Source organism: Pongo abelii, chromosome 19, assembly GCF_028885655.2.
Source record: "Pongo abelii isolate AG06213 chromosome 19, NHGRI_mPonAbe1-v2.0_pri, whole genome shotgun sequence".
Classification (NCBI taxonomy): domain Eukaryota; kingdom Metazoa; phylum Chordata; class Mammalia; order Primates; family Hominidae; genus Pongo; species Pongo abelii.
Genome location: NC_072004.2, coordinates 45,969,081 through 45,991,194, shown reverse-complemented (window position 1 = coordinate 45,991,194; position 22,114 = coordinate 45,969,081). Strand labels below are relative to the sequence as shown.

At 41.4% G+C, this 22,114-nt stretch overlaps 1 protein-coding gene and 1 non-coding gene across 5 annotated transcripts in view; both read left to right on the top strand.

Moving 5' to 3' along the window:
- Positions 1–22,114, top strand: part of ATAD5 (ATPase family AAA domain containing 5) — a 66,062-nt gene that overhangs the window by 16,914 nt on the left and 27,034 nt on the right. For 2 of the 4 annotated variants that reach the window (XM_054536625.2, XM_054536624.2), the window contains exons 7-14: positions 6,891–7,075; positions 8,697–8,854; positions 9,911–10,073; positions 12,164–12,346; positions 17,135–17,231; positions 19,757–19,836; positions 20,690–20,829; positions 20,935–21,085. In XM_054536625.2, coding sequence (XP_054392600.2) covers positions 6,891–7,075; positions 8,697–8,854; positions 9,911–10,073; positions 12,164–12,346; positions 17,135–17,231; positions 19,757–19,836; positions 20,690–20,829; positions 20,935–21,085 — 1,157 coding nt within the window. The remainder of the gene's footprint in view (positions 1–6,890; positions 7,076–8,696; positions 8,855–9,910; positions 10,074–12,163; positions 12,347–17,134; positions 17,232–19,756; positions 19,837–20,689; positions 20,830–20,934; positions 21,086–22,114) is intronic. The other 2 variants (XM_024235148.3, XM_054536626.2) reach the window with 2 other exon arrangements.
- Positions 13,550–13,651, top strand: LOC112129752 (U6 spliceosomal RNA). Its single transcript, XR_010138375.1, has one exon. It is a non-coding gene; the product is annotated as a U6 spliceosomal RNA (small nuclear RNA).

Below are 22,114 nucleotides of genomic sequence, written 5' to 3'. Positions count from 1 at the left end.
TAACACTTGGCATTATCAGGCTTTTTTTTTTTTTTGAGACGGAGTCTCACTCTGTCATCCCCAGACTGGAGTGTAGTGGCACAATTACAGCTTACTACAGCCGTGACCTCCAAGGGTCAGGTGATCCTCCCTCCCACCTCAGCCTCCCAAGTAGCTGGGACTACAGGCATGTGCCACCATGCCCAACTAATTTTTCGTATTTTTTTTTCTTTGGTAGAGACAGGGTTTTGCCATGTTGCCCAGGCTGGTCTCAAACTCTTGGATGCAGGTGATCTACCCACCTTGGCCTCCCAAAGTGTTGGGATTACAGGCGTGAGCCAGAAGGCAAGGTCAATTCTATCAATTCAAAGTGTATATTTTGGTGAGCTTTGTCAGTTGTACACCCAGTGAAACCACCATAATCAAGATACCAAGTTATTTCCATTGCCTGCCTCAGACTTGTCATGCTCTTTTGTAGTCCGTTCTCTAAGTGGCCCCAACCCAGGCAAACGCCAGTCTCTTTTCTTTATACTAATTTATATTTTCTAGAATTTTATATTAATGAAATCATATAGTATATGCTCTTTTGTGTCTGGCTTCTTGTAGTTAGCATGATGATTTTGAGATTTATTCACGTTGTCAAATATATCATTAGTTTTCTTTTTCTTTTCTTTTTTTTTTTTTTTTTGAGACAGAGTCTCGCTCTGTCACCCAGACTGGAGTACAGTGGCATGATCTTGGCTCACTGCAGTCTCCACCTTCCGGGTTCAAGTGATTCTTGTGCATCAGCCTCCTGAGTAGCTGGGACGACAGGCCTACGCCACCATGCTCGGCTAATTTTTGTATTTTTTGTAGAGACAGGGTTTCACCATGTTGGCCAGACTGATCTTGAATTCCTGACCTCCAGTGATCTGCCTGCCTTGGCCTCCCAAAGTGCTAGGATTACAGGTGTGAGCCACCGTGCCTGGCTATATTTTTGCTCAGTAGTATTCATTGTACGGATATACCACTTTTTGTCTCTCCATATACCTATTAATGGACATCTGGATTGTTTCCTTTTGTCTTTTCCCTCCATTATAAGAGATGGAGTCTTGCTGTGTTTCTCAGCCTGGCCTTGAACTCCTGGGCTCAAGCAATCTTCCTTCCTCAGTCTCCTGAGCAGCTGGGACTCAAACGTGCACCACTGCACCCAGCTGTTTGCAATTTGAAGCTATTGGGAATAAAGCTGCTATGAACATTCATGTATAAGTCTTTGTGTGGATATACATCTTCATTTCTCTGTCTTTTTAATTTTATCTATTTGAATGGCTATGTAGTCATATCTCATAGTTTTAATTTACATTTTTCTCATGTCTGCTGATGGTGAACATCTTGTGATTATTGGCCTTTTGTATATCTTCCTTAGGGAAATCTTTTGCCCCTTTTCTTACTGACTTGTCTTTCTTCTTGTTGAGTTGTGAGGATTCTTTATATATTCTGACTACATGTCCTCTGTCAGATACATGTTTTGCAAATATATTACCTTGCCTTATTATTTGTTGTGTCTTTTGAAGTACAGAAGTTTGATGACGTCCAGTTTATGGGTTTGACAAACCTAACATTTAAAAGACACAAAGAACCTAGAATAGACAAGATAATCTTGAAAAAGAAGAAAAATTTGAAGGCCTCTACACTACCTGATTTCAAGACATTGAACAAACCTACAGTAATAGAAGTGTGTTGTATTGGTATAAGAACAGAAAAATACCAGCCTGGGCACCACTGTGGGACTCCATCTCTTTAAAAAAGTAAACAACTAGCCAGGCATGGTGGTGTATGCCTATAGGCCCAGCTGCTTGGGAGTCTGAGACAGGAGGATCACATGAGCCTGGGAGGTCATGGCTGCAGTGAGCTGTAATCACGCCACTGCACTCCAGCTTGGGTAACAGAGCAAGACGCGGTCGTTAAAAAAAAAAAAAATTTTTTTTTGCTCTTCTTCAAAATTTGAAAATATATAATAAATTTTTGTTTATTATGGTGACCATATAGTACTGTAGAACACTTGAAGTTATTCCTCCTATCTAGCTATACTTTTATATCTGTTAACCAACCTCTGGCTATGTCTCCCTCTCCCCTCCCCTCTCCCACCTCTATTAACCACTATTCTACTCTCTACTTCTGTGAGACTTCTTTTTTTTTTTTTTTTTTTTTAAGGCAGCAACTTGCTCTGTTGCCCAGGCTGGAGTGCAGTGGTGCGCTCACAGCTCACTGCAGCCTCGACCTCCTGGGTTCAAGTGATCCTCCCATCTCAGCCCCTCAAATAGCTGGAACCACAGATGTGCACCGCCACGTCCAGCTAATTGTTTTTTTTGATAGAGACAAGTTGTTGCTATGTTACCCAGGCTAAGGTTAACTTTTTTAGCTTCCACATAAGAGTGAGAACATGGGGTATTTATCTTTCTGTGTTCAACTTATTTCACTTAACATAATATCCTCCAAGCTCTAAGACATCTCTTACTAGAGGTCCTGGATAGTTCAATTAGGAAAGAAGAATATATAAAAGGACATAAAGGTTTAGAAGGAGAGAAGTAAAACTATCCTTATTTGCAAATCATATATTAAAAAATCATTATTTTAAAGAAATTATTTTATATATATATATATTTTTTTTTTTGAGACAGAGTCTTGCTCCGTCAGCCAGGCTGGAGTACAGTGGCATGATCTCGACTCATTGCAACCTCTGCCTCCTGGGCTCAAGCAATTCTCCTGCCTCAGCCTCCCGAGTAGCTGGGATTACAGGGGTGTGCCACCACGCCCAGCTAATTTTTTTTTGTATTTTTAGTACAGACAGGGTTTCACCATGTTGGCCAGGCTGGTCTTGAACTCCTGACCTCAGGTAATCCACCTGCCTCGGCCTCCCAAAGTGCTGGGATTATAGGCGTGAGCCACCGTGCCCGGCCCTAAAAATATATATTTAAAAATTCTTAGCTGGGCGCAGTAGCTCACACCGATAATCCCAGCACTTTGGGAGGCTGAGGCATGTGGATCACGAGGTCAGGAGATCGAGACCATCCTGGCTAACAAGGTGAAACCCCATCTCTACTAAAAATGCAAAAAATTAGCTAGGCGTGGTGGCAGGCGCCTGTAGTCCCAGCTACTTGGGAGGCTGAGGCAGGAGAATGGTGTGAACCTGGGAGGCAGAGCTTACAGTGAGCCGAGATCCCGCCACTGCACTCCAGCCTGGGCGACAGAGCAAGGCTCCATCTCAAAAAAAAAAAAAAAAAAATCCTAAGGGTAGGCCAGGCATAGTGGCTCACACCTGTAATCCCAACACTCTGGGAGGCCGAGTTGGGCAGATCGCTTGAGACCAGGAGGTCAAGGGTCAAGACAGGAGGACTGCTTTGGAGTGCAGTGGCACTATCTTGGCTCACTGCAACCTCCGCCTCCTGGGTTCAAGTGATTATCGTGCCTTAGCCTCCCAAGTAGCTGGGATTACAGGTATGCACCACCACACCTGGCTAATTTTTGTATTTTTAGTAGAGATGGGGTTTTGCCATGTTGGCCAGGCTGTCTCAAACTCCTGGTCTCAAGTTATCTGCTCGCCTCAGCCTCCTAAAGTGCTGGGATTACAGGCATGAGCTACCTTGCCTGGCCTCTTTTGCTTTTTTAAAAATAGAGACTAGATCTTACTATTTTTCCCAGGCTGGTCTTGAACTCCTGGCTGGGGTTACAAATATGAGCCACCCACCTGGCCAAATGCCAAAATCTTGTTTCTCATCAAACCTGCAATTATGGGCCTTAATATTGATGAATTCCAATGGAATTAACCACATGACGATGGTTTCCAAATGGTGATTCTCTATTGCAGTCATTCTTTCTTTCTTAGTTGGCTGCTATAAGAGCTTTTTTGACTCCTCAGTTTATCTATTTATTCACTTATTTCTTCATTTTTATTTTATTCAGTGGATTTTAATCCATTCATATTACTTATTTTGATGCTCAAATTGTTTTTAATTTGGCCAGTGTGAGCTCTTCAGCTTGGTTTCTATGTCCCTTTGACATGTCCTCATAATTTATGGAGCATTTCTTAATTTCTGGAACAGGAAGATATTCTAGGCTTCTATTTTACTTGCCTTGTCTCAGCTCTGCAGTTAGCCATTTCTCTATGGACCCCTGGTTCCTTTTCGTGGAGGATGGTATTTAGAGACGAAGGTCTAGCATTAAATTCATTGCTCCTGATGTGGCAGTGCTTCTAGGCCTTTTCAGTAGATAAAGTTAGGATATTGTGTTTGTCTGTTTTGCATTCCCATAAATGAATACCTAAGACTCGGTAATTTATAGAGACAAAGAGGTTTATTTGGCTCACAGCTCTGTAGGTTGTACAAGCATGGCACCAGCATCGGCTTGGCTGTTAGTGAGGCCTCAGTAATCTTTAACTCATGGCAGAAGGTGAAGGGAGAGCAGGCCGGTCACATGGCGAGAGAAGTAGCAAGAGAGAGGAGGAGGTACCAGCCTCTTTTAAACAACCATCTCTCGGGTGAACTAATAGATGGAGAAGTTACTCATTACTGTGAGGACAACACCAATCCGTTCATGAGGGATCTGCCCCCATGACCCCAAACACCTAGGCCTGCCTCCAACATTGGAGGTTCTATTTCTTTTTTTTTTTTTTTTTTTGAGACAGAATCTCCCTCTTTTGCCCAGGCTGGAGTGCAATGGCATGATCTCGACTCACTGCAACTTCCGCCTCCTAGGTTAAAGTGATTCTCCCTGCCTCAGCCTCCCGAGTAGCTGGGATTACAGGCGCCTGCCGCCACGGCCAGCTAATTTTTGTATTTTTAGTAGAGATGGGGTTTCGCCATGTTGGCCAGGCTGGTCTTGAACTCCTGACCTCAGGTGATCTGTCCATCTCAGCCTCCCAAAGTGCTGGGATTACAGGCATGAGCCACTGCGCCTGGCCTGTATTTCAATATGAAATTTGGAGGGGACACACATCCAAACCATACCAGCTATATATGTATGTATATGTGTACACACACACAAACATTTAAAACTATTTATATGTGTGTAATATATGTATATGCATGTAATATATATGTAATATATGATACATTATATATAATATGTATATTTTTTATTAGTACCTTGTACCCCTCTCCTTAACACCTACCTTCTGCTATAGAGACATACTAATTTAACTACAGCTTTACCCATCTTTTCCTCCTTCCCTCCAATTAACAGTTAAAAAAAATACACTTCCTCTTTTCTAAAAAAGAAAAGAGATATCTCATTTAGTATCTATCTGGCTTCATAGCTTATTTTCCCTTCATTTCACTCAAAGAGGAAAGGAAAACAGAAATACAGAAAAAGTTTTTGTAGTCTCTTTTGAATTACCAACCAAAATATCTAATTGCACAGAATATTGTGAGTCTTGTTCTTTCTACAGGCAGGCTAGGAAGGACATATAAGCTGTGACACACCATCTTCCACTACTCCAACCTCCCATTCTCTCTACCCTTTTGCCTCTGTCCCACTCCTGCCATTGTAGTCAGCCTCCCTATGATTTACAATCTGAAGATAAACTCGGCAAAACTGAGACAATAATAAGGACCCTACTCTTCCTCCTGTTACACTGGGAACAATATTACATCAGAAGTTCTTGTATTAACTGTTTGAAATATGACAGTGATTTTTTTTTTTTTTTCTGATTGTTTAGCAAGAAAACAAAAGACAAGAGGGAAAAAACTCACCTACCACCCAAAGATAGCCCCCGTTAACATTTTGGTGGATGTCCTTTAAGTCACTTTTTTCTATACATATTTATTTTTATTTAATGTCTTAACATGGGTAGACTTTCATTTTTGTGATAAGCAAAAAAGAATTTGACCAGCTAATATTTTAGGTAATTTTATTACCTAAATGTATTAAATAAATTTAACAAAATTAATATTTGTCAATATTTTATATAAAATCTAAAACAAAATTTTTATATAATTATATATAAATTATATAATTATATTTTATACATAAAGCTAATATTTAAGTATTTTGTATCAATTACCTAATATATATTTTATATTTAGGTAAATTTATTATCTAAAATACTAATTTATTGAATTTATTTAATACATTTTATTAAATTAATTTAAATTTTTTTTTTTTTTTTTTTTTTTTTGAGGTGGAGTCTCCCTCTTTCACCCAGGCTGGAGTGAAGTGGCATGATCTCGGCTCCCTGCAACCTCTGCCCCTGGGGTTTGAGCCATTCTCCTGCCTCAGCATCCTGAGTAGGTGGGATTACAGGCACTCGCCACCATGCCCAGCTAATTTTTGTATTTTTAGTAGAGATGGCATTTTGTCATGTTGGCCAGGCTGGTCTCAAACTCCTGACCTCAGGTGATCCACCCTCCTCGGCCTCCCAAAGTGCTAGTATTATAGGCGTGAGCCACCATGCCCTGCCAATTTATTTAATTTTTAAAAATTAAATTTAAAGGTGTTTCTTCTCTTTTCTGTTTTTTTCTTTGTTTGTTTTGTTTTGTTTTGTTTTTTGTTATTTTTCGAGACAGTCTCACTCTGTTGCCCAGGCTGGAAGGCTAGATAGAGTACAGTGGCGTGATCCTGACTCACTGCAACCTCTGCTTTCCAGGCTCAAGTGATTCTCGTGCCTCAGCCACCTGAGTAGCTTGGATTACAGGCATTTGCCACCGCACCTGGCTAATTTTTGTATTTTTAGTAGAGATGGGGTTTCACCATGTTGACCAGGCTGGTCTTGAACTCCTTGCCTTAAGTGATCCGCCCACCTCGGCCTATCAAAGTATTTATATTACAGGCATGAGCCACCATGCCCAGCCCTAAAAATGTTTATTTTCCAGATAGTTTATTCCTTTAAATGTTTATAACCTTGGCTTTTCTTTTTCAAATCATTTTCTTAAAAGTCAAGATACATCTGAAAAATCTCAGGATTGTGATGTTCAATGTAAAGCAAAGCGTGACTTCCTAATGAGTGGTTTGCCAGATTTGTTGAAACGGCAAATTGCAAAGAAAGCTGCTGCGTTGGATGTGTACAATGCAGTGAGTACCAGTTTCCAGAGAGTCGTACATGTGCAACAAAAGGATGATGGTAAGTTTGTTTTTTATTATTGAATATTTACTCTTCAGCTGTTAGCAGGAACATTAAACTATGTAAGTTTCTTAAAGATGAGGCTGAAGTTTAATTATCATTCTTATGGTGACTTTAGTGGGAATTTTAAGGACAATTTCTCTCACTATCCATGGGGTTTGATTCCAGGACCCCCTTGTGGATACTAGCACTCATGGATGCTCAAGTTTCTTGTATAAAATGGTGTAGGCTGGGTGTGGTGTCTCATGCCTGTAATCCCAGAACTTTGAGAGGACAATGCAAGAGAAGAGCTTGAGCCCAGGAGTTCGAGACCAGCCTGGGCAACACAGCAAGATCCTGTCTCTAAACTAACTAACTAAATTAATTAATTAATTAAAATTTGCTGGGCATGACGGTGTATGCCTGTAGTCCCAGCTACTCGAGAGGCTGAGGTGGGAGGATCACTTGAGCCTAGGAGGTTAAGGCTGCAGTGAGCCGTGATCACGCCACTGCATTCCAGCCTAGGTGGCAGAGCGAGACCCTGTCTCAAAAAAAGAAAAAAAAAAAAAAGTTTAGCCTTTCTTCTGTACATGGGAATTTCCCAGCTAGTCTTTCAGTAATTTATTCTACTTTTTCTTATTTCCCATCTCTGCCACTGGCCATTCAATTGATGAAGGCTTTCTTGTATTTTTACTAGTACAGCTTTATATAGCATTTTCGAATAGTATGTTCAACTGTAGAAATTAGTTATGCTTTTCTTGCCTCATTTTGATAAACATTTTCACAGGAGTGCTGCTATAAAACTTAGCATATCTATTTGTAGATGAGCAGAGCGGCAAGCATAGAGGGAACCTCTCTTACAACCTTCAGAATTATTGAACACTTACTATTGTCTGGAATTCTGCTGAGCAATTCATATACATATCTAGTTTAATCCTGATAACAACTCTAAGAGGTTGAGTATTATAATTATCACCCTCACTTTGAATGTAAGGATGAAGAAACTAAGATTTAGGATCTCGCCAGTGCTCACAAGGTTAGTAAGTGGCAGAGGTTGGGTTTGAATCCAGGTCTAACTTAAAAGTTTAGATTTTAGACCAGGTTGCTAACTGCCTCCTAAAAGGTGTTTGTTTGTTTGTTTGTTTGTTTGTTTTGACAGAGTCTTGCTTTGTTGCCCAGGCTGGAGTGCAGTGATGAGATCTCAGCTCACTGCAACCTCTGTCTCCCGGGTTCAAGCAATTCTCTTGCCTCAGCCTCCTGAGTAGCTGGGATTGCTGGTCTTGAACTCCTGACCTCAAGTGATCCACCTGCCTTGGCCTCCCAAAGTGCTGGAATTACAGGCGTGAGCCACCACGCCTGGCCCTCCTAAAAGTTTTAACCTGAGTATCAAGGTTGATTTGAAAAGAAATTAAAGTTTGTTAATACTTGTTTGTTTTAAACAACTGGAAGGGAAGTCTAGGTGATTTTTATTAATTCTATTTGTTGGAGGGTAGGATTTTGTTCCCTTTATAGTCATGTGGTTTTTGGTACGTTTGTGTTAATTATGCCGTTGTCAAGACTTTTCATGTTTACATATTTGACATTCAGTAAATGGATAGTGTATAAATAAGGTTTATTAAGATATTTTTCTATTTTTCTTTAGGGTGTTGTTTGTGGCATTTGAAACCACCCTCTTGTCCTCTCTTAACTAAATTTAAAGAACTGAACACTAAAGTAATAGATCTCTCAAAATGTGGTATTGCTCTTGGTGAATTTTCAACATTGAATTCAAAGTTGAGAAGCAGTAACTCTGCTGCTGTGGTAAGTATTAAATAGTTCATCCATTGTAGAGTGTTTCCCTTACATCTTGCAGAGGAAAAACATTTTTGGATATCTACTCTCATAGCCTCGAGTATTGTCCTAGAGTTTAATTTTTTGTTTTTTTGAGACAGAGTCTTCCTCTGTTGCCCAGGCCCGAATGCAGTGGCACAATCTTGGCTCACTGCAACCTCTGCTTCCTGAGTTCAAGCAATTCTGCCTCAGCCTCCCGAGTAGCTGGGACTACAGGCACACACCACCACACCCGGCTAATTTTTGTATTTTTAGTAGAGACGGAATTTGTCCATGTTGGTCAGGCTGGTCTTGAACTCCCTACCTCAGGTGATTCCCCCGCCTCGGCCTCCCAAAGTGCTGGGGTTACAGGCGTAAGCCACTGCACCCAGCCTAATATTTAAAAATAAATCCTAATTGTAGTACACATTTCTTTTAAATACCCATAGAGCTTTAAAAACATTTTAAGAATTAATGATTGCCAGTTCTGAAAGAATGTTAGATTACATAGCACATTTAGATACTTTATAAGTAGGTCATATAATCTAATAGATGTAATTAGTTCAAAGGGAGAAAAATAAATTAATCCTTCATAAGCTTTATATTTAGTGACTAAAGCTAATTTTTTTTTTTTTTTTTTTTTTTTTGAGATGGAGTCTCGCCCTGTTGCCCAGGCTGGAGTGCAGTGGCACGATCTCGGCTCACTGCAACCTCTGCCTCCCAGGTTCAAGTGATCCTCCTGCCTCAGCTCCCCCTAGTAGCTGGGATTACAGGCACACGCCACCATGCCCGGCAAATTTTTGTATTTTTAGTAGACACGGGGTTTTGCCATGTTGGCTAGGCTGGTCTCAAACTCCTAACTTCAGATGATCCAACCTCCTCGGCCTCCCAAAGTGCTGGGAGTATAGGCGTGAGCCACCATGCCCGGCCTAAAGCTAATCTTATGTTGATACTGATTTATGATGGACAGAAAGTCGTTGGTAGTATTGTAATTAACATGAATGGATGATGTTGGTCTGTTATTGTGCATTTTATTCTTTATTGCAGTTCATGAGGACAAGGAAGGAATTTACTGAAGAAGTAAGAAATCTTTTGCTTGAGGAAATTAGGTGGTCAAATCCTGAATTTTCATTGAAAAAATATTTTCCCTTACTCCTAAAAAAACGAATTGAGCACCAAGTACTTTCTTCTGAGTGTCATAGTAAACAAGGTTAGTGATCATTATTATCATTTATGTTAACATACTAGTTTTGGGTTTTTATATTATTTATTATTTTATTTTTATTTTTATTTCTGAGACAGAGTTTTGCTCTTGTCGCCCAGGCTGGAGTGCAATGGCACAAACCTAGCTCACTGCAACCTCCGCCACCTGGGTTCAAGCGATTCTCCTGCCTCAGCCTCCTGAGTAGCTGGGATTACAGGCACCCACCATGACACCCTGCTAATTTTTGTATTTTTAGTAGAGATGGGGTTTCACTATGTTGGCCAGGCTGGTCTTGAACTCTTGATCTCAGGTGATCCACCTACCTCAGCCCCCAAAATGCTGGGATTACAGGCGTGAGCCACTGCGCTTGGCCTATTTTTTTTGTTTTTTTTTAGACAGAGTGTTGCTCTGTCACCCAGGCTGGAATGCAGTGGTGCGACTTTGGCTCACTGCAACCTTCGCCTCCCAGGCTCAAGTGATTCCTGTGTCTCAGCCTCCCGAGTAGCTGGGACCACAGGCTTGCACCACTGCACCTAGCTTATTTTATTTTTAAATTTTTACTTATTCTCTTGAGACTGAGTTATGAGACTGGCTAGTTTTTGTATTTTTGGTAGAGACCAGGTCTTGCCATGTTGCCCAGGCTGGTCTTGAACTCCTGGGCTCAAGTGATCCTTTCGCCTTAGCTTCCCAAAGTGCTGGGATTACAGGCATGAGCCACCACGCCCGGCCTAACATGTCAGTTTTGAAAACACTAAGACTTAACCAATGACACTTGGAAGTGTTCACCACAGACAACGTTGCTTACAGTTGGCAGGGAGAATTATTCAGCTGAAGTAAAAGTATCTTGTACAATGCAATGTGCAACGTTAATCCCTGCCAGTTTCCAAAAATGCCAACTCAAAGATAGCTTTAATTATGTTAAAATATTATTTACTTAAGGAATGCCTTAGATAATTTTAGCTTATATAGCTTGTATAAAAGACAGTCTAAGTATTAAAATCTCCAGCTTGCTTTCAGTATGTTATATTTGATTCTTGCCTTTTTATTTTATTTTATTTTATTTATTTTTTGAGACAGAGTCTTGCTCTGTTACCCAGGCTGAAGTGCAGTGGTGCGATCTCAGCTCACTGCAACCTCTGCCTCCCGGGTTTGAGTGATTCTGGTGTCTCAGCCTGCCTAGTAGCTGAGATTGCAGGCACCTGCCACCATGCCTTTCTAATTTTTGTATTTTTTAGTAGATATGGGGTTTCACCATGTTGGTCAGGCTGGTCTTGACCTCCTGACCTCAAGTGATTCACTCGCCTCAGCCTCCCAAAGCACTGGGATTATAGGCATGAGCCACCATACCTGGCCTATTTGTTTATTTATTTATTTATTTATTTTTATTTTTTGAGACGGAGTCTTGCTCTGCCGCCCAGGCTGGAGTGCAGTGGTGTGATCTCGGCTCACTGCAGCCTCAGCCTTCTAGGTTCCACCGATTCTCCTGCCTCTGCCTCCTAGGTAGCTGGGATTACAGGCACACGCCACCATGCCTGGCTAATTTTTGTATTTTTAGTAGAGACGGGGTTTCAACATGTTGGCCAGGCTGGTCTTGAACTCCTGACCTCAGGTGATCCACCCACCTTGGCCTCCCAAAGTGCTGAGATTACAGGTGTGAGCCACCGTGCCCGGCCTATTTATTTATTTTTAAAGAGACAGGGTCTCACTTTGTCGCCCAGGCTAGAGTACAGTGGTGTGATCATGGCTCCCTGCAGCCTCGATCTCCTGGGTTCATGTGATCCTCCCACCTCAGCCTCCCAAGTAGCTGCGACTGCAGGTGCATGCCACCACCCCTGGCTGATTTTTGTATCTTTAGTAGAGATGGAGTTTCCCCATGTTACCCATGGGGAACATGGTTTTAAACTGGTTTTAAACGCGTAGACTCAAGCAGTCCGCTCACCTCAACCTCCCAAAGTTCTGGGATTAGAGGCCTGACCCACTGCACCTGGATTGCCTTTGCATTTTAAAGTTACAAGACTATTGGATACTTGGAAGTGATATTAATATTACTGGTTTTTGTTGATTATTAAGCACATGTACTTCTTTAATTCCCAAAGTAGAACTAGAGGCTGATGTCAGCCATAAAGAAACCAAAAGGAAACTTGTGGAAGCAGAAAATTCTAAGTCAAAAAGAAAGAAACCAAATGAGTATTCAAAAAATCTGGAGAAGACCAATAGGAAGTCAGAAGAACTTAGCAAAAGAAACAGCTCTTCTGGGATAAAGCTAGATTCTTCCAAAGGTATATTTTCTAAAACATCCCAAAAGAAATAGATTGCTTTGAGTACATGCAAAGTGGAAACCAAAGCAGTAGAAGATTTTGATATTCTTCTTTAAAAATTTTAATTCAATTGTATTTTAATTTTAGATTTTCTTTTTCTTTTTTTGAGACACAGTTTCGCTCTTGTCACCCAGGCTGGAGTGCAATGGCACGATCTTCGCTCACTGCAACCTCCCTCCACCTCCTGGGTTCAAGTGATTCTCCTGCTTCAGCCTCCCGGGTAGCTGGGATTACAGGCACCCACCTGCACGCCCAGATAATTTTTTTTTTTTTTGAGATGGAGTCTTGCACGGTTGCCTGGGCTGGAGCCCACCACCATGCCCAGCTAATTTTTTGTATTTTTAGTAGAGACGGCATTGGCCAGGCTGGTCTCAAACTCCTGACCGCATGATTCACCCACCTCGGCCTCCCAAAGTGCTGGGATTACAGGTGTGAGCCACTACGCCTGGCCACGCCCAGGTAATTTTTATATTTTTAGTAGAGACAGTTTTACCATGTTGGCCAGGCTGGTCTCGAACTCCTGACCTCAGGTGATCCACCCCTTGGCCTCCCAAAGTGCAGATATTGATATTCTAATAGATGATGACCAGAAATGTTAACATCTTCCATTCCTGGTAAATTCAAGTTTTTCCTTCTAGTCCTAGAACTCTTTTGTTTTTTAACTTTTCATTCTTTCTCCTCTCTCTTTTTTTTTTTTTTTCTTTTGCTCATTGCAACTTTCAAACAATAAATATGTCTTTGAAATAAATAGAACCTCACAGATTATGGGCTTACAAATGACCATATTAATAGATAAGTGTTCAGTCTTTGATTTTTCTGTGTTTCCATAAATACATGTGCTTTTATTTTTTTATTTTTTATTTTTTGAGACAGCATCTCTCTCCGTCGCTTGCCTGATCTCAGCTCACTACAACCTCTGCCTCCCGGGTTCAAGTGATTCTCCTGCCTCAGCCTCCTGAGTAGCTGGGACTACAGGCACACGCCACCATGCCCAGCTAAATTTTGTATTTTCAGTAGAGACAGGGTTTCACCGTGTGGTCTGGGCAGGTCTTGAACTCATGACCTCAAATGATCTGCCCACTTTGGCCTCCCAAAGTGCTGGGATTACAGGCATGAGCCACTGCACCCGGCCAATATATGTGCTTTTAAAAAAAATCTGGTATTATGCTCGCTTCGGCAGCACATATACTAAACTTGGAATGATACAGAGAAAATTAGCATGGCCCCTTGTGCAAAGATGACAATTTTTTTTTTTTTGGTACTTTTAGTAGAGATGGGGTTTCGCCATGTTGGCCAGGCTGGCCTCAAACTGACCTCAAGTGAAGGGATGACAATTTTAAAATTAAAAAGTTAAAAAAAAGGTAACACAGTGGCCGGGCACAGTGGCTCATGCCTGTAATCCCAGCACTTTGGGAGGCCGAGGTGGGTGGATCATGTGAGGTCAGGAGTTCGAGACCAGCCTGGCCAACATGGCAAAACCCTGTCTCTACTAAAAATACAAAAATTAACCAGGTGTGGTGGTGCGTGCCTGTAATCCCAGCTACTTGGGAGGCCAAGGCAGGAGAATCGCTTGAACCCGGGAGGCGGAGGCTGCAGTGAGCCAAGATCTCGCCACTGCACTCCAGCCCAGGAGACAGAGCAAGACTCCGTCTAGGGGAAAAAAAAAAAAAAAGGTAACAAAGTTAAAAAAAAAAAAATCTGGTATTATCCCATACATATTATTTTACACCATGTTTCACGTATCTCTGACATGTTCCCATTCAGTTTATTTATTTACTTTTTTTTGAGACAGTTTCACTCTTTTTGCTCAGGCTGCAGTGCCATGGCATGATCTTGGCTCATTGTTGCAACCTCTGCCTCCCGGATTCAAGCAATTCTGCTGCCTCAGCCTCCTGAGTAGCTGGGATTATAGGCATGTGCCACCACGCCCGGCTAATTCTGTATTTTTAGTAGAGACTGGGTTTCTCCATGTTGGTCAGGCTGGTTTTGAACTCCCGACCTCAGGTTATCCACCCGCCTTGGCCTCCCAAAGTGCTGGGATTACAGGCGTGAGCCACCGCGCCCAGCCCCATTCAGTTTATGTAGCTTTTCCAAAGTATGCTATTGATTTAATTCATTTATATAGTTTTATACAGGATGAGTATCCCTAATCCAAAAATCTGAAATTTGAAATGCTCCAAAATCCAAAACATTTTGAGTGCTGACATGGTGCCATAAGTGGAAAATTCCATACCTGGGGCCAGGCACCAGGCTCATCCCTATAATCCCAGCACTTTGAGAGGCTGAGGTGGGAGCATTGCTTGAGCCCAGGAGTTTGAGGCCAGGCTGGGCAACACAGGGAGACCACACCTTTACCAAAAAAAAAAAGAAAAAAAATTGGCTAGGCATGGTGGCACATGCCTGTAGTCTCAGCTCCACAGGAGGCTGATGTGAGAGGATCACTTGAGGTTAAGGCTGCAGTGAGCCATGATTGTACCACTACTCCAGGCTGGGTGACAGAGCAAGACCCTGTCTCAAGAAAAAAAGAAAATTCCATATCTAACCTCTGGTCACAGTCAAAATGCCCAGGCTGGACTGTGCTAGCATGATCTGGACTCACTGCAGCCTCCACCTCCCGAGTTCAAGCGGTTCTTCTGCCTCAGCCTCCTGAGTAGCTGGGATTACAGGAGCCCACCACCATGCTCAGCTACTTTATGTATTTTTTTTTTTTTGAGACAGAGTCTCACTCTGTTGCCCATGCTGGAGTGCAGTGGTGCGATCTCGGCTCACTGCAAGCTCTGCCTCCTGGGTTCATACCATCCTCCTGCCTCAGCCTCCTGAGTAGCTGGGACTACAGGTGCACGCTGCCACACCCGGCTAATTTTTTGTATTTTTAGTAGAGATGGGGTTTCACCGTGTTAGCCAGGATGGTCTCGATCTCCTGACCTTGTGATCCACCCTCCTCAGCCTTCCAAAATGCTGGAATTACAGGCCAGCTTTTTTTTTTTTTTTTGAGACGAAGTCTCACTCTGTCACCCAGGTTGGAGTGTAGTGGCACAATCTCGGCTCACTGCAACCTCCACCTCCCCAGGTTCAAGCTATTCTCCTGCCTCAGCCTCTTTAGTAGCTGGGACTACAGGCGTGTGCCACCACGCCTGGCTAATTTTTATATTTTTAGTAGAGACGGGGTTTCACCATGTTGGCCAGGCTGGTCTCGAACTCCTGACCTCAAGTGATCCTCCCACCTCGGCCTCCCAAAGTGCTGGGATTACAGATGTGAGCCACCGAGCCCGGCCTACTTTTTGTATTTTTAGTAGAGATGGGATTTCACCATGTTGGCCAGGCTGGTCTCGAACTCCTGATCTCAAGTGATCTGCCCACCTCGGCCTCCCAAAGTGCTGGGATTACAGGCATGAGCCACTGCACCCATCCCGATTATCGGTTTTATTCCACAAATTATTTCTCATCGTTCATGTTTCTTCAGTGGTTATTAAAAATTTAAATATTGCTGTTTGTGGTGGCTCACATCTGTAGTCCCACCTACTCAGGAGGCTGAGGTGGGAGCTTGAGGCCCGAAGTTCAGGAATGCAGGGAGCTGTGTTTGTGCTTGTGAATAGCCACTGCAGTCCAGCCTGGGCAGCATAGCAAGACCTCATCTCTTAAAAAAAGAAAAAAACTATTTATTTTTAATTTTCAACTCAAGGGGCACATGTGCAGGTTTGTTACATGGATACATTCCATGATGCTGAGATTTGGACTTCAGTTGAACCTGTCACCCAAATAGTGAACATAGTGCCCAATAGATAGTTTTTCAACCCTTGTCCTCACTTCTTCCCTCTTCCCTTTTGTAGTCCCCAGTGTCTTTCTTGTTGTTGTTAAGAGACAGGGTCACACTATGTTGCCCAGGCCAATCCCGATCTCTTGGGTTCAAGTGATCTACCTGCCTTGGCCTTCCAAAGGGCTGGGATTATAGGTGTGAGCCACCACATGTGGCCTCCAGCGTCTTTTGTTCCCGTCTCTATGTCCATGTGTACCCAGTGTTTAGGTTTTGCTTATAAATGAGAACATGCATTATTTGGTTTTCTGTTTCTGCATTTATTCACTTAGGATAATGGCCTCCAGCTGCAACCATGTTGCTGCAAAGGATATGATTTCTTTCTTTTTTATGGCTGCATACTATCTCATGGTGTATATATGTCCTACAAATTCTTTATCCAATCCACCATTTTTGGGCACTTAGGTTGATTCCATTTTTGCTTTTTTTTTTTTTTTTTTTTTTTTTGAGATGGACTGTCACTCTGTTGCTCAGGCTGGAGTGCAGTGGCATAAGCCTGGCTCACTGCAACCTCCGTCTCCCAGGTTCAGTCTCTTTGCTGTTCTAAATAGTGCTGATAAACATGTGAGTACATGTGTCTTTTTGGTAGAACAGTTTATTTTCCTTTGGGTATATACCCAGTAATGTGATTGCTGGGCCAGATGGTCATCCTAAAAAAAAAAAAAACAATGTGTAAGTGTGCACTTTAATATTTTAATAAGATTATGGTGGTTTTTTTTTTTAGGGGGAAGGGTTTGGTGTGAAGAATTTTAAATGTAATGTTGTTTTAAAAGTACCTCTGGCATTTTGTAAATATAAATATTTCTGCAAATACCTACTGTGACATTGTAACAATAATGTAAATGACTAATATATATGTCATTTACATATATGTTTATGTCAAGGAATGAATACCTTAAATTTTTTTTTTTTTTTTTTTTTTTTTTTTGCTTTAGATTCTGGAACTGAAGACATGCTTTGGACAGACAAGTATCAACCTCAGACTGCCAGTGAACTTATAGGAAATGAGTTAGCTATAAAAAAGTTACATAGGTTGGTAAAATGTGTAAAGGAATTGGGAAATAGTTTACAAACTTAGTTTTACTATTTTTGTTTCGAAATTGTAGTTACAAAGTAATATATCTCATGATGAAATCTTCAAAAAACTGGTAGAAGTTTAAGTGAAAAGTAGCCCTCTTTTCTTACATTTCTACTTCTCAGAGATAATCATTGAAAATTTTTTGTAAAAGCTTCCAGAAAAATATTTTTATGCATATGTTAGTTCCTTCCTTTCTAACAAATGGGATCACATTACTACTAATTCAGGTCCCCAGTCCTTCATCTTCAATTCTCACATCCAAAAAATTCTGAATAATGAAAATTTATTGACTTTATTACATGAAATTTGTTATACCTTTACACTTAGTAGAATTTACAAATTTTTTTTTTTTGAGACAGAGTCTCACTCTGTTGCCTAGGCTGGAGTGTAATGGCACGATCTTGGCTCACTACAGCCGCTGCCTCCCAGGTTCAATAGATTCTCCTGCCTCAGCCTCCTGAGTAGCTGGGACTACAGGGGTGCACCGCCATGTCAGGCTAATTTTTGTATTTTTGGTAGAGACAGTTTCGCCATGTTGGCCAGGCTGGTCTCAAACTCCTGACCTCAGGTGATCCACCCGCCTTGGCCTCCTAAAGTGCAGGGATTACAGGTGTCAGCCACTGCACTTGGCCAAAATTCATATATTTTTTAATAAAAATATTAAGTGATGGCCCAGCACAGTGGCTCACACCTGTAATCCCAGCACTTTGGGAAGCTGAGGCGGGCAGATCACTTGAGGCTGGGAGTTCGAGACCAGCCTGGCCAACATGGTGAAACCCCATCTCTACTAAAAATATAAAAATTAGGTGGGTGTGGTGACGCATGCCTGTAATCCTGGCTACTGGAGAGGCTGAGGCATGAGAATCTCTTGAACCTGGGAGGTGAGGATTGCAGTGAGCCGAGGTCGTGCCAGTGCACTCCAGCCTGGGCAACAGAGTAAGACTCTGTCCCAAAACAAAACAAAAAAAAAACCAAACCAACTTAAGTGATTATGGGTGTACTGCTTGGACCCCATTAGGGGTATTATGTAATATGCAGTATATGTACCAAATAACCTTTTAAGTATCTGAAAAATTAATTCTAAAACAATCTGGTCCAAAGGATTTCATATAAGGATTTACGGACCCATAATTACAGTTAATAGTGTGAACTTGGTACTACTGTTCTAAGTACTTGTATTGTTCTTTCTTTCTTTCTTTCTTTTTTTTTACTTGTACTCTTCTTAATTCATTTTATCCTTAGAACGGTACTGTGAGCAGTTGGGTACAGTGGCTCAACTGTACTGTAATCCCAGTGCTTTCGTAGGCTGAGGCAGGAGGATTGCTTGTGGCCAGGAGTTTGAGAGCAGCCTGGGCGAAATAGGGAGACCCCATCTCTACAAAAAATAAAAAAAATAGTTGGGAATGATGGCGCCCACTTGGATTCTGAGCCACTCAGGAGCCTGAGGTGGGAGGGTCACATGAGTCCAAGGATTCGAGGCTGCAGTGAGCTATGATCGCACCCCTACACTCCAGTGACAAAGCAAGACTGTTTCAAAAAAAGAAAAATACTATGAGCATAAATACTGTTGTCCTCATCTCATAGATGAAGAAACCAAGGCCTAGAGAGGCTGAGTTATTTGTCCAAAGTCACACAGCTAGAAAGTGATGGAACTGGGATTTAAACTCAGGCATTCTAGCTCTAGACTAGCACTTAATCTTTCTGTTGTACATTGTATATTAGGCATCTTTCATGTAATTACACAATATACCGCAGTTCTTTTTTTTTATTTTGAAACAGGGTCTTGCTCTGTTGCCCAGGCTGGAGTGCAGTGGTGGAATCTTGGCTCACTGCAACCTTCGCCTCTCAGGCTCAAGCCATCCTCCTACCTGAGCCTCCCAAGTCGCTGGGACTACAGGTGTGCACCAACATGCCTGACTAATGTTGTTTTTTGTAGAGACAGGTTTCGCTGTGTTGCCCAGGCTGGTTGCAAATTCCTGGGCTCAAGCAATTCACCTGCCTCCGCCTCCCAAAGTGCTGGGATTACAGGCCTGAGCCACTGTGCCTGCCCTGCCACCTCAGTTATTTTTAATTGCTGTATACCAGTTTCTAAGTGAGTGTACTATAATGTATTTTTCCCCAGTGGTGTATTTTTATGTTTTTCCTGTTAGAGGCTAATATGAACAATGCTACAGTGAATATTCTTACACATATAGTCTTGTATATTTTGGCAGAAACTACTTCATTTAAAAATGTTCATGTCCATGTAAAACTATTTTACTCTTTAGTTGATTCACAAGCACTGTGGAGTGTTTAGAAACTAACAATATGCCATATAAAGCTGTACTAGTAAAAATAACAAGAAAGCCTTCATCAGTTGAATGGCCAGTGGCAGAGAAACTAACAATATACCATAACTTCCCCCGATAATCATTTTAACATAAAGCCTAAGGCATAGGTATATTCTGTGAATTATTTTTATTACGTTTTCTTGTGGCAGTTGGTTGAAAGACTGGAAAAGAAGAGCTGAATTGGAAGAAAGGCAGAATCTGAAGGGAAAAAGAGATGAGAAACATGAAGGTATTTTGTGTCTTTTTTTTTTTTTTAACCATCTCACTGAACATTTTTAGAGTTACATTAACTAAAACTTTCTGTAAAATTTCTTTTTTTTTTTTAATTTTTTTTTTTTTTTTTTTGGAGACAGAGTCTTGCTCTGTTTCCCATAGTGGAGTGCAGTGGCGCAATCTCAGCTCACTGCTACCTCCACCTCCCGGGTCAAGTGATTCTCATGCCTCAGCTTCCTGAGTAGCTGGGATTACAGGTGCCTGCCGCCACGCCCGGCTAATTTTTGTATTTTTAGTAGAGACGGGGTTTCACCATCTTGGCCAGGCTGGTCTTGAACTCCTTACCTCGTGATCTACCCACCTCGACCTCCCAAAGTGCTGGGATTAAGCAGTGGCGTGAGCCACTGCACCTGGCCTATAAAATTTCTTAATTGGTATTTTATATTTGATTTTCTACTTTTTTTTTTGCGATGGAGTCTCACTCTGTCACCCAGGCTAGGGTGCAATGGTGTGATCTCGGCTAACTGCAAACTCCACCTCCCAGGTTCAAGCGATTCTCCCATCTCAGCCTACTGAGTACCTGCGACTACAGGTGTGTGTCACCACACCCGGCTAATTTTTGTATTTTTAGTAGAGATGGTGTTTCACCATGTTGGCCAGGCTGGTCTCAAACTCCTGACCTTGTGATCTGCCCGCCTCAGCTTCCCAAAGTGCTGGGATTACAGGCATGTGCCACCGCGCCCGGCCTGTATAAAGTAATTTTTCTGCATTTATTGCAAGAAGTTTGTGGGATTTGATCATTGGGTTTCATAAGGTAGAATTGCTTCCTCAGCAATCGTCATTTTATATGCATTTGAATAATTTTTCAGATTTCTCAGGTGGCATAGACTTTAAAGGCAGTTCAGATGATGAAGAGAGTCGTCTTTGCAATACTGTCCTTATAACAGGGCCAACAGGAGTGGGAAAAACTGCTGCAGTGTATGCTTGTGCCCAGGAGCTTGGATTTAAGGTTAGTAACAGCTATGATGAGAGAATGTTAATGTAATAATTACCCTTGGATTAAAAGGAAACATAAACCATTCTCCCTTCATTTTTTCTTATATTCTTCTTTTAGATATTTGAAGTGAATGCCTCTTCCCAGCGCAGTGGTAGACAAATTCTATCTCAGTTGAAGGAAGCTACTCAGTCCCATCAAGTAGACAAACAAGGTGTAAACTCACAAAAACCCTGCTTTTTTAATAGCTACTACATAGGCAAGTCACCAAGTAAGTAAATTATTTTCCTTAAGCCATAATGTTTTGAAAAAAACAAAATCTAAGAAAATAATGTTAATTCTCGGCATTTTGCCATTTATTTTTTATCTTCTACACGTACACATGTTCCCTGCCCACCCCTGCCAGATTATTTTAAAACAAATCTGAAGACCATCATATCATTTCACCCATACCTTCTTCAATATTTATCTCTATCTGATAAGGACTTTTAAAAAAGCATAACTGTAATATCATCATCAGACCCAACAGAGTTAACAACCAGCCTAAGCAGCATAGCGAGACCTTGTCTCTACAAATAATAAAAAAAAAAGTAGCTAGGTGTGGTGGTGTATGCCTGTAGTCCCAGCTACTCTGGAAGTTGATGTGGGAGTTTCACTTAAGCCTAGAAGGTTGAGGCTGCAGTGAGCTGTGACTGGGCCACTGCACTCCAGCCTGGGTGACAGAGTGAGATCCCATCTCCAAAAAAAAAAGATCTATTAACTGTATTTCTTCATATCATCTCATACATAGTCTAATGTCAATTTTCTATTGTTTCAAATGATTTGTTCAAATCTGGATCCAAACAAGGTTCATATCTTATATTTGAGTCAGGTCTCTTAACTTTCTTTTAATCTCGCTAACAATTCACTCACCTTTCTTTTCATGTCATTAATTTGTTAAAGAATCTGAGTCATTTGTCATGAAATTTTTCACATTCTGGATTTGTCTGCTGATTATATCCTCATAGTGTCAGTTAATATAGTCCTCTTCCCTGTATTTCTTGTAAACTGGCAGTTAGATCTATGGGCTTTATTAGATTCAGGTTCTTTTCTGGGTCTGGCATACATATACAGGTGGCCTGTGTACTTCCTATGACATCATAGCAGATTATCCATTGTAAATTACAAAATGATAATTTTATAATTCTCTTTTTTGCATTTATTAGAATTTTAAAAGGAAGCACTATTCCTCATCAACTCTTTGGATGCTTTGGAATACAGTTTATAGGCACCAGAAATACTTCATTCTTTCCTTTATTTA